Source organism: Talpa occidentalis, unplaced genomic scaffold, assembly GCF_014898055.3.
Source record: "Talpa occidentalis isolate TD23 unplaced genomic scaffold, MPIMG_talOcc4v2.1 talOcc4.16, whole genome shotgun sequence".
NCBI lineage: Eukaryota > Metazoa > Chordata > Mammalia > Eulipotyphla > Talpidae > Talpa > Talpa occidentalis.
The window spans coordinates 72,016,029-72,028,855 of NW_023601653.1; the positions used below are offsets into that span (position 1 = coordinate 72,016,029).

General features: G+C 49.7%; 1 protein-coding gene across 1 annotated transcript in view; it reads left to right on the forward strand.

Annotated features, from left to right (window-relative positions):
- The window catches only part of CRACR2A (calcium release activated channel regulator 2A), a 62,691-nt gene that overhangs the window by 24,999 nt on the left and 24,865 nt on the right, over nt 1-12,827 (forward strand). The window contains exons 6-9 of the mRNA XM_037515345.2: nt 333-428; nt 2,827-3,014; nt 9,389-9,460; nt 11,880-11,925. Of these exons, the coding sequence (XP_037371242.1) occupies nt 333-428; nt 2,827-3,014; nt 9,389-9,460; nt 11,880-11,925 (402 nt within the window). The remainder of the gene's footprint in view (nt 1-332; nt 429-2,826; nt 3,015-9,388; nt 9,461-11,879; nt 11,926-12,827) is intronic.

The window sequence follows — 12,827 nt, forward strand, 5'->3', positions numbered from 1 at the left end:
GGAGCAGGCCCAGGAGACTCAACCACAGTGGGAGCACAGTGCCCCCAAGCCCTGGGCGGAGGGAAAGGTGCCCTTCAGTTTCCAGAATGAGGGAAGTTGAAAGGGTTGAATGACTGTGCCCACAATGGAGACAAACATCCACACATCCACACAGCCCCAGTCCAGTGTGCCCTCAACTCACATTGCCTCCATTTGAGGGACCACACCTGCTCCTCCCTCGACCATGGTCACACTTGGTTGTGGGCTCAGCCTTCAAACAAGTTCCAGGTGGGGAAAAACATGTCCTTCCCAGGTGCACCAGAGCTCATGTGTCCCTCTGTCCGGCTTGGCAGGACACGGAGAGGTTCCAGGCCCGCAGTCAGGAGCTGGAGCAGAAGCTGTCCGCCAAGGAGCAGGAGCTGGAGCAGCTGGTGCAGAAGCAGAAGCGGGTAGGCCTGTGCCGGCCGCAGAGGGCCTGGCTTGCCCCTCCATCCTCTCTGGCTTCTGCCCACTTTCCCTGCCTTTCACTAAAGCACATTTTTTTTTTTTTAAACTCGAGAGGAACCATTTAGCAAGACAGAAAAATAGCAAAAAATAGTGAAGTCACAGGCAATGGCAAGATCAAGCCTTCACTGCTCAGGGCCCGCAGTTTAGGGGTTCTCCCTGGAGGTAATGCGAACACAGCAGAACAATGCCCAGGAGCTTCCAGGACCCTGAGACTTCCTTTGTTTCCTACATCCTGTCTAAAAGAAGAGGGGTGCTGGGCCTCCCTGGTGGCGCAGCGGTTGAGCACTGGGTTGCGAAGCTTCCTGCAACCTCTGCAGCGCCGGTTCGATCCCCGGCCGCCAGGCGAGGGTCCCACATGGCGCGCAGACCTCTCCTGCCGCCCGCTGCTCCCCTCAGCAGTGTACCTCGGTCCTTCTGCCTGTTCTGCTCCCCGCTCTGGCTCTGATGAATTCTCTCACCCTCCCACGCTTCTGACTGTACCCAGTGCTTGCATCAATAAATAAATAAATCTTAAAAAAAGAGAGAGAATAGGGGTGCTGAGGACATTGATAGCTTGGAACGGGACTGCAGACAGTGATGATGTCTTCTGCCAGGGTGGCCATGGACACCTCCAGTTGGAAGGAGGTCTTCAAAAGTCAGTTTTTCCAAACCTGTCTCCCCATGTGCCTGGATGAGATTCCTCAGCCTCACTGGTGGTTGTTCCAGACCCTCATCCCCTACCCCAGAGGGGTGCAAACGCCAGGAGGTGGGCTGGGCAGAGTAGGGCACAGGGCCATGTCCTTCCACGATGGCTGAGGACCCTGGCTAGTTGCCCAGGTGGAATGATTGCCTAGGTGAACCTCAGGTTTGCAGCCACCTCTACAGAGCAAGGGCTCATGGCGGGGAGAGACCAGGATGCCTTGATCACTCGTTTGGTTTGTCTGGGGCTGGAAGGAACCCAGCCCTTGAGAGACTCAGGCACATTGCTTCCATGCCAATAGAGGGGGCTGTTATAGCAACACATTAAACCATGCTTGAGAGCACCCCATTCTAAAGCTGGAGACCTCCACTCCAAGGCTACCCAACCTATGGATTTTAGTGTCTTTCCTTTCTGCAGCAAGATGATTTCAACACCAGCAATGTCCTGCTGTCCTCCCATTCACCCCACAGCCCCACCTTGCTCTCCAAATTTTTCTCCTCATCACTATTATGCATTGGTTTTTACCAATTCGATTTACCCCTCAAATGAATAATTGTCACTCGATTTAATTACTGAATGCTTGCCTGATTACACAGGAGCCTCTTGAGAATCACACAAAATTCCCTGTTGTCACTTCTTCCTCCCCTTACTGGCCACATTCATTAAACTAAATTTATTATGATATATTTGCCTTGGTTTGATTTTTCCTCTGGTGAGAGTTTGGAAGCTCTGCAAAGCATAATCGGCAGCCAAGAAAAGCTAAGTTAGAAAAATGCAGGGTTTTTTGTTGCTTTAGGAATGTAAGAAAAGGTATATGTTTGGTATGACCTATATTAGCTATCTCCTAAGAATTTCCAGGGTTTCCATCTAGCATTCAAACTCCTCTAGATAAAGGGAATTGGACTTATTTAACTGAGAGATGACATAGGGAATAAATAGGTTTACTCTCCATATTCAAAATTGGGAAGGATGGGTTATGAAGAATTCTACTCAGCTGGTCTCCAAATGAATCAAGGGCCAAGGAAAAGAAATGAACTTTAAAGACCACAGAAAGGGACCTCCCTGGTGGCACAAGGGGTTAAGCACCACAGTATGAGGCAGTCCGCAGCCTCTGCAGCACAGGTTCGATCCCCAGCTGCCAGGGAGTGGCCCACATGATACAGCAGACCTCTCCTGTCTCGTCTGCTGCTCCCCTCAGCAGTGTGTTTTGGTCAGTCTGCCTGTTCTGTTCCCTGCTCTGTCTCTGGTAAATCCTCTCACCCCCCGTATCTCTGGCCTGTACCCCAGCTCTTGTGTACATAAATAAATAAATCTTAAAAAAATAAAAAGACCATGGAGAGATTTAGCCTAGAGCTCATGTCCACTGATGAGATGATTGCAAGACCATTGAGAAGATGACAGTCATCATTATTTATTTTGGAATAAGAGACACAAATGCATTGTAGAATTTCCTTTCTTGGATTGTTTAGCACTCTGGACTATTTAGTTGCCATTTGAGAAGGAGAGGCACAATGTGAGCAGGAGGATGAAGCTTATTGAGACTCAGGGGCAAGGAGGGGTGGCAGGGATATTCCTGGCCCACCAAGGGAGGGCTGGGCCAGCAGGCTGAAGGTGGTGTGTGCTCATCACTCCCCACTGTCCTCTTCCCCATTCCTTTGCAGCTGGAAGGCCAGTGCACAGCCCTCCATAATGACAAGGATGAGACCAAGGCTGAGAACACCAAGCTGAAACTCACAAACCAGGAGCTGGCCCGGGAGCTGGAGAGGACCACCCAGGAGCTGCAGGCTGCCCAACAGCAGCTGGAAAACCTCCAACAAGAGGCCTGCAAACTTCACGAGGAGAAGGAGATGTGAGTGTGGCCTCTGTGCACCCCAGCCCTAGCAGCTGCTCTCCTGCCCCACCCCTGTGCGCCTGCAGCCTTCTCCTAGACCCTGGATTTGGGATCCTTGCTGCCTGTCACTTCCCATAGGGTTCTGAGCCTATTAAGCAGGCCAGTGCTGTGGCACATTCCCTAGGATGGACAAGAATATACAGGCCAGTTCTGGAAAATTGATTGTGTGATTAGGAAGACATGCTATTCAACCAACAAACCTTAGGCTGGTTTGTGAGAAAATGCTGAGTGAGCCGCAGACCATGCGTGCCCGGCATAGTTGAGAGACCAGGAGACCAAGGTGGCGGGAATCACGGCAGGGAAACAGGACTAGTGCGCTCCAAGCCTAGGAAGACAAATCTTACTTATTTGGGTGAGAAACTTGTCCATGTTTCCTTTACTTTTTCACTTGGCAAACCATTCTCGAAAATGACTCCATGGTCGGTGCCGTGTTAGGCATCGACATATCTCGCAGATGCCCATGCCTGGTGATCGCTCAGGGTGCCTTTGCAGCAGCTGACCTGCTAGCGCTATTCCTATCAGCTCCAGTGGTTCCGAGGTTTTAAGTAGCTGTCCCAAGATGCTAAGTGCTGGGCACACCTAGTGCTAGAAACCCTCCCCCGCTGCATAAATGAGCAACCGGGAAATATTAACGAGGGAGCAGGACTGGCCATCATGCATTCATTCATTCATGGACTCATTCATTCATGCATCTCCAAAATGTAATTGAGGGCCTGGTCCTGACCTAGGTAGTAGGAACACCTGATTTCAGAGTAAAGGGCAGGCCTACTTACCAATGCCTAATGCTTTACCTGTGATAGCTCCCCTGATTCAAAAATGGAAGCCCATTCTCTGTCTGCTGCCAAATTTAGGTCCTTCTCCCTCAAGCAAGTTGTTCTGCTGTCTGGCTCATTTGTAGTGCCTGTATTATTTAGGATTGATGGGCTGGAGTGAGGGGGAAGAGATGTGTTTGGATTTGGGGTTTTACCTTAGTAAGATATCTCCAGATATTCCCAAGTAGCTGATTTAAAACAATACGCCTCCATCCCAGACCTAGGATGGCCTGTGGAAGGACAGTGTATTTCATTGTAAATGAGCAAAATCAGTTCCTCCTCATTGCGAGCAGGTCAACAAGGCATAAGCGCTTAACTTTACAAACAGAATTAAGGATTCAAGCTCTTTAAATTAAGTCAAGTTCTAAAAGCAACAAACATCTGAAAGCACAAGCATTAGAACAGCAAATGGAAATAAGCAGCCAGGGCTGGAGCATCAGATCACAGCATGAGGATTCAAATCTTTCTGAAGTCTTATCTTAATTAACCAAGCCAGAGACATGGTCTCTGGAGGGTGGGAATTGAAAAAGAGAGAAGGTGAGATATGAATATAAACAATTAGTAAAATTAAAATGAAGAAGAAGGAAGAAAGAAAAAGAGGGAAGGAGGGAGGGGTAGGGGGAATAAAGAAATGATTCCAGAACCTTCTTGAGTTGTTTTCAAGAAGCTTGGAATGTCTTGTACATCTGGAAAGCATGCTGGAGCCCAAGTGAGCATGTCTTATCCAGGGAGGTCAGAGAGAAGGACTAGAGAGGCTTAGCTTGTTCTCTCTAGAATAGAATCCCAGAGGAGGGACTGATAGTACCTCAATGCTCTAATCCACCTCTTCCTTTTATAAATGTAGAAATGAGGTTCAGAGAGGTGCATTGACCAACCCAGAGTCACACAGCTAGTGAGCACCAGAAGACAGAAACAGAACCACCACCTCCTGAGGGCCTGCACCTCCTTCCCCTGCTGATGTGTGGCTGCCTGACACTGCACCGGTGCAGCCCAGAGGAGAGAGAACAGGGTTCAGAGACAAGCACACTCAGTTCTTTATCAGGTAGAATTTTAAATGGGTAAAGCATTCCTGTTCTCTGAAGTTGCTCAAGGAAGAACTAGATTTGGACAGAAGATAAAAGAACAATCAGGCTGGGGTAATGTAAAGATGAAGGGGAGCTGACCCTCGCACCTCTCTATTATGTTAATGAATTTTATCTGGTGTAGGTAGTTCATTCAAAAGATCATACCCTTCAAAAGAGGTTTTCCTCCCTGCCTTAGGTGGCTATGACCCAAGGGGGCCATCCATCATGGCTTCTTCTGGATTCTTCCAGATATTCTATGTGTGTATGCACACACACACACACACACACACATTTTTCCTTTATAAAATAGCAGCCCACCATTTTCTGCATTTGTCTGTACTTTTCACTGCAACAGGATATTTTGGAGAGAATGCCATAGCTCATCCCTCTCCTGGATACAAAGTGCAGGTTTTCTGATCCCATGCATAACCGGGTAAATCAGGAGTCAGAGTCCTCAGTAGTTTTTCCTTTTATTTGGGTTGCCTAGGCATAAACTTTTAGGGGTGCTGGCTGGGGGCTGGGAGGCTGGCAGGCCTCCCAGCCCCAGCAAGTCTTTACTCTATCTGGGCTCTCTGGCGTTCTCTGCTTCTGCTTCGGCTTCTCCTTCAGGTTCTGCTGCTGCTGGCTGGGGCTGCTAGCGTCCCCCCGTGACGCCGCCCTTAAAAGCACAGTCTTAGCTCAGCTGAATCCCATCTACCTATGCCCACACCCTATTCCAGGTGCCCGCCATCAGGCATGCATTCAGGACAAGGATCCATCATCTATCCTGATGGCGGAAGGGCAGAAAAGCCTGACATTTTCTTTACCCTACAGTCCACCCCCTCAGGGTTTTCTGACATATAGTCTATACATATATACACAATTTTCTAAGCAAACAAACAATGCAGCCATGGCCCACAAAAGCAAATACATCAAATAACAAAATACAACATAACAAAATACAACAGAACACAAATAAGTCCAGGCAGGGCACCCAACCAAGTGCAAAAGACAATTATTGGTACCAGCAGATGAGCCACCAAATCTGCTGCCGAAGGCACTGCTCATACGAGGGAGGGGAAATCACACACGGCATCTGCTATAACACACCAGGAGCCGTCAGGCTTCCTGGCCTTCTCTGGCTGTAGTCTCGGCTACAAGGCACACACAGCATCCACCCCCAGGATGCACTAGCTCTGGGATTGGCAATTTTATTCTGTTGGGGTAATCGCCAACCCTCAGGGTTTCTGTCTGCAGTCGCTCCAACACTCGGCCTTCATGGCCACCCATGCGACTCACAGACCCCTGCACTCAAGCCAACCCACTGCACAAGCACATGGGTCGGGGATCCAAACTCTGCATTCGGCTTGGGCTCCACCCAAGCCACATTCCCCACCCATCCCCCAAGGACAGGTTCCTCAGCTCCTCACCCTCGCTCAAGAATGAGCAGGGCATCACCCACAGGTGATTTTACGAGACTCACAGTTCTTCAGCATACCCAGGCTGCTTAACAGCCGCTCAGGGCTTCTCAACTTATCATCAGTACCAGCTTTGCTTTCTCAGTTGGCTTTTCTCCTCCACCTGGCCACTGGGCATACACAGGCTGCTTTTGGCCATCTAGGCCCACTGGCCACCCCCAGATTCTCAAAAAATAAACATAACCTGCTAAGGTCCTCCGCCTTCTGGCAGGATTGTCAGTCCAAAATCATCAGTTCATCAGTCTATCAGTCCATTGGCCTCTCCCTGCTTCAGCAATGGCCTGCTGCCTCAGGGGTCATTGGCTGGTCCTTTCCGGTGTCGTTGGCTGGTCCTATCCGGTGTCGTTGGCTGGTCCTTTCCGGTGTCGTTGGCTGGTCCCTTTCGGGCGTCTCCTTCACGCCAGGTCTCATCCTGTAGCTCGTGGACGTATCCATCTTTTATACCGCCATGGTGCCTCCAGCGTCGTCACAGGCAAAGTCTGTTCTCCTTAGTCCCTCCAGGTCTTCGGAGGGCTCCAATACCCTTCTGCATGGATCTTGCCGACTTACGCCAATTGTAAGGGCAGGAACGGGGCACAGAGCAGGTTTTCTGATCCCATGCAGACCGGGTAAAGGAGGAGTCAGAGTCCTCAGTAGTTTTGCAGGTTTTTATTTGGGGTTCACCAGGCATATGGCAGGCAGGGGTGCTGGCTGGGGGGCTGGGAGGCTGGCAGGCCTCCCAGCCCCCAGCAAGTCTTTACTCTATCTGGGCTCTCTGGCGTTCTCTGCTTCTGCTTCGGCTTCTCCTTCAGGTTCTGCTGCTGCTGGGCTGGGGCTGCTAGCGTCCCCCCGTGACGCCGCCCTTAAAAGCACAGTCTTAGCTCAGCTGAATCCCATCTACCTATGCCCACACCCTATTCCAGGTGCCCGCCATCAGGCATGCATTCAGGACAAGGATCCATCATCTATCCTGATGGCGGAAGGGCAGAAAAGCCTGACATTTTCTTTACCTACAGAGAGAATGCCATAGCTCATCCCTCTCCTGAAAACAAAGTCAACAGCCTTTCCCTAAAGGCAGCCATAACCCCCTCACCAATCAGCACTACAAAAAACAGCAAGTTCTTTCCTTTTCAGTGGACGCATTGCCTAGAGATAAACTTTTAGAATGTCTAGGTTAGAAGGACTTTAGTCAAATATTCAAATACCACTTTTTTCCAGAAGTGCCTTTCTTTTGTAATACACGAAAAATATAAATATGTATGTATATATCCAAATACATGCATGTTACTAGACAAATGGATATAAATTTGCAATATATAATAAATGTGTGGATGTTTACACGTGGGTATGTAACTCTCACATCAATGGGTGTGTGTAACTGGGGGACCTGAAATGCCTTGTTGGTTAGGAACTGGCACCTGGGCCACACAGTCTGAGGACCTGGACCTCAGCTCTCCAGTGAGTGACTGTCCTTAGCAGGAGAAGCCTCCTGCTGGCCCCTGTCCCTGCCTGTGCCAGCGAGGAGTGGGCCCCGGCCTGGCCAAGAGGCAGTCTTGGCTCCAGGCAGCTCCAGTGAGCTCTAGCCCACGTAGTGCCAATCAGCAGAATCCTAGACTGGGGTTTAGGGACCCGGTTTGGATAATGGGAAATACACTGTTTTCCCTCAAGTTGAAATTAAATATAATTGCTAATAAAATGTTAGGAATCCACAGCTCTGCAGGAGCCAGGGAAGTTTTGTTGCTTAATTAGGATTATCTGAGGTAAACTTCAAATTTGATTCAGTGTTACTATCGTAAATTGGCTTTATAATTACCCAAGAAAGCGGGGAGAAGCCACAGATACCTCTTAAGGAATTGGGTTATTGTGAGCTTGGCAAGGGAGCCCTGGACCAGCAGGCTGGTACCATTTCTGCCAGCTCCGTAATGACACAGATGGGCCGCAGATGGCTGCCCTCACCCTGCCCAGGCCGCCCATCCAGGTAGCCCGTGGCAACGGACCCTCTAGGAGGCTGTGTCTTATGGTTTGGAAAGGCAGCTCTTTGGATCCTTTGCAGTGAGCTTGGGAGGCGGTTTAAAATGTTCTAAGCCATGGTGCAGGGCAGAGAGGGAAGGCTGGAGGCAGAGCTGTGCAGCTAAGCGAGGGCTATTTGCCAGGTCACAGAATTCTGCCCTTTCTTCCTGAGTGTGCTGATGCCCTTCAGCTGACTTCCTCCCTCCCGCCTCCCTTCCTCTTTGCTGCCTTCTTCTCGCCCCCTTTTCTCACCCTCTCTCCTTTCCTCCTTCCTGCCAATGTTTGTTGACCCTCCTCCCTGTGGGGGTCAACAGATGCAGACAACCCACTGCCTGAGCAGCCCGCGGTCACCTCAGTCACCCTGCTCTCAGCTCCTCTCCCCTTCCTCAAGACTCCAGTATGACTGACGCCTCACGCTGTGAAACAGCTGATTAGAATTCATTAAATCTCTGCTTTATCATTCGAGATAAGAAATCTTAAGTCAAAGAAATGAATAACAAATGGCGGAAATTCCAGAGATCTGGGGACTACCGACGGGAGATCTTCAGGAGAAAGTGCAGAAGGAGAAATGATTCTTCAAGAGCTCCTGGAAACAAACTAAATGAGCATCTGGAGTCATCCACATAAAAGTTCTGTTCTCACCCTCTGAGGCTGAGCTAGAGAAGAATATAGACGCTAATTCCCTGAACGCTGGGCTGGAGGGGGTGGCATTTGCAGCTGTATTGCAGGGACATGTGCGGTGCCTCCTGACCCAGGCATCGATTGCGATTGCATGTGACCTGGGGAGAAGTCAAATTCCTTGATGGCCCATGGCTGTAAAATGGGGGTCATTTCCCCTTCCAGAGAGGGTGTCTGTGCTGCTGAATGTAGATCAGGCCTGCAAGTGCCTGCACACAGCAGACACTCTCTGTGGCATGTGAGCTCAGCCTGCTAGACTCCAGTGTGCGGCACCCACCCAGGTGGCTCTCTCCCACAACAGTCACTTACCACTGCTATTGCCTGCTCCGCAGGGAAGTGTACCGTGTGACGGAGAGTATGCAGCGGGAGAAGTTGGGGCTCCTGAAACAGCTGGACTTCCTCAGGTATGCGGGCTCTGGATGGGTTCTGAGGGCATGTCCCAGGCACCTCGGTTGGAAGGGCCAGTCTGTGAGTCCTCTGGCCTACGTGCAGAGGAAACATGGCTGTCAGGTTGAGCACCTTCATCCGCCTGGTCCCCAAAGTATTGTTTGGACAGAGCCAAGTACCATCTGGACTCTCCAGTGTATAGCTCTGTTTCATGCTGCTTGGTCTCTACCTGGTGCTTTGTAAAGTACTTGCTTACAGGAGAACTGAATTTATTGAGCATCTACTCAATGCCAGATATTGGATCTCTTTCCTCTTCCACAAGACTTAGGAATGTAGGACATTACTAATGCAGAGTTGATGGATGAGGAAGCTGATATTAGAGAAATGAAGGAACTTAGCAAAAGTGATATAGCTTCTCATTGGTGGAGCCAGAATGGAGACCCATCTCTGGCTGATTTTTGTCCTTCCGCCAATATTCTGCTAATGTTTGTTGAGTGAGTAAAGGAGTCATAAATTAGGAACCAAAAATGGAGCCAAGGAGTTTCCTCAACCTGCTGAAACTCAGTGATAAATTCAAAGCTTGGTCCAGAATGTGCTAAAAACAAGAAACAAACCTGTGGGGAAAGATGGAATTTTCAGTTGTGTCTGTGGAGTGGCTCAGGCCCTGCCACCTGCCTGCCACACACCTCCTGGGTAATGGTGGTAACACAGAAGAACTTGGGGATCTGATTTTTTAAGCACAAGTGGTTTTGAATCAGCTCCATTATGAAAGTTTTTTTTTTTCCTTTTCTAATTTGAAGTTTTGAAAGCCAGGGGAAGTCACTGCATCTGGTCCCTGTGACACTACCCAATTGAAAAGTGCTTTCTTTAAACTGAACGCCCTTCAGGTTGACTTCCTTCAATACATGGTTCCACAGGGTCTCTAGAACCGGGGAGACAGAGGAGGTTCTTTGGGGACCAAGTTCTAATCCATTGACAGAAGAGTGAGATTCTCATGAAGGTTTTGGTGGAAAGATGAGAACAAGATGTATAAGGACAAATTTGGGTTGGTTTGCTTGTGTCTCCTTTTTTTCTTTTGTCCTTAGAAAACATGCAAGGGCAGATTCAGTGAGAATGAGCAGGGGAGAATGACAGAATGATGGGCAGCACTTGACACACGCCTGCGGGTCTTTAATGGAGACTAGCATCAGCGCAGAATCACCCACCTGGAGCCCTTCTGGGCTGTCAAGTGGCTCCTGGACGGAACTCTGCCGGTGGGGAAGGCTGGAGGGGAAGGCGCCACAGCAGACTCTCCTCCACGGTGAAACCACCAGGTGGCAGGAACCGTGGGCAAACAAGAATTAAGGACAGAAGCAGAGGGAGGGGTGTGGTGTGGTGTGGTGGGGTGAGGTGAGGTGTGGTGTGATGGGGTGGTGTGAGGTGGGGTGGGGTGTGGTGGGATGGGGTGTGGTGTGGTGGGGTGTGGTGGGTGGGCAGTGGGAAGGTGGAGGTGGAGGGAACACAGGTGGTAGACTCAGGACAGGGTGATGACTTCACCCTAAGGCAAATGTGGGCAAATGGAAGCAATTGCAGGGCCATGGCGGTGGGGAAGCGGAAGGAGGAAGGCTGGTAACATCTACTTTGGAGCTGGATCTGGCTTCAGGCCTAGCACTGCCAGTCATGACCTTGCGTGACCTTGGGCAACTGATTTCAGGAACTGGAGTCTTAATTTTTTCACACCCACCTCACAGGCTTCTTTTGAGAATTAGGTGATACGAGTGAGTGCCAATCACCAGGCAGCGATGGGGAGGTTCTGCTGCCACCACCTTGGAAGCATTTCCTTAAACACTAAGCATCTCCGGCAAGGAGGTGGAGATAGAAGGCAGGGAACAGTGCAGGTTGCTCCCTGATCAAAATGTGTCTTCCCAGGGCCCCCCAAAGTCCTCACCCAGCTACAAGGGTTGCTAACATTTCCGTCCCCACAGTGGGTCCTTCTGCCATGAGAACCCTACTTTGCTGTTTTCGGTGTTTATAAAATACACTTCTTGTGCCCCTGAACTTGCTCTGAAGTCCTGCTGTGAGCCCACCTGCCACCAGATGTGTGTAGCTGGGATATCATAGCCTGCACTCCTCCTGTTTCCTGCAATGCCTGGCAGGCCCGGGGTGGGGGGTGGGGGGCAGAGGTGCACAGGTGTAGCTGGAGCTCTTGGTGACCCTCTGGGAAGGCGCCCTCTAGCTGTAGGCTGGACCAGTGTTTGATACTGCTGGGCACCACAAAGCCTTGTGTATCCCCCACCCCTGAGCAGATTAACATGCCAACTACCTTACACCACCATCCCTGAGGAGAGAGATTCAGACATTCTAGGTCTTCCTCACCAAGCCGCCCTGGGCACTCATCTGACCTGCAAGCTGATTTCAAGATCTGCTACTGAATAGATTTCCCTTTTCTGTCTACAGGGAAAGGAACAAGCACCTTCGAGATGAACGAGACATGTGCTTCCAGGTAACTGACCAGTGCAGTCTTCTCCTGAGGGAAGACCAGGGCTGTGTCAAGTGGCAGCCGGATCCTATGGGGTGGGCCCAAGAATGTCCCAAGTCTTGGGATCTGCTTTATCCTTTCCATGAGGCCAGGATGGTGGCAGATTATTTGAAAATGATAAAAATGCAGGGTGGCCTGCTGGGTAACAGTGCATTAATTTTCCACAGAGTAGCACGCTTTCCTCTTGGCATGAAGAGACTCAAATATTTGAGAGAGTCACACATGTCCTGGGTGCAGAAAGGACAGTTCTGTCCATGAGACAGTACAGTTGAAGTGCCATGCTCACTTTTAAATCAAAATGCTCAGTTTTTCCTTCATTAAAATGCTTCTCTCTTGATGAAAAATTTGCATTTATAGACCATTCTAGAGCAAATTAAAATGTATATTTCACAATCTACATAGTTGATTTTATGAACATTTTTTACTCTCTGGAGATCCCTACTCCCCGATATCTGAGCACCAGACTTACATAGTTTCCCAAATAACACGGCATCCTATATTTATTTAAAACTAGTCACTGGGTCACGTGAAAGAAAATCTAGGCTTCCACAGGCCTTTACCATCTTCTCCTTCAGACAATCGTCGATGGATGCTCTGAAGGGAAGAAAAACTGGGGCAGGATGGATTGATGTGATTTTTCTAAATTATCAAGATTACATGCCATGAATTTCATGCATGTCCTTGGGCAAATTATTTGCCTCTTAGCTCAGGATCCCAGCTATCACCTGAGGCAACGAATCCCTATCTCCCTTCCCATGTTGTAGGGGTTTTTGAGAAAAACTCCTCGAAAGAGGAGGGTGATATGCGCTGGGCCCTTACCTAGAGAATGGTGGGCCTCCCCAGTGGCGCAAGGGGTTAAGCACAGC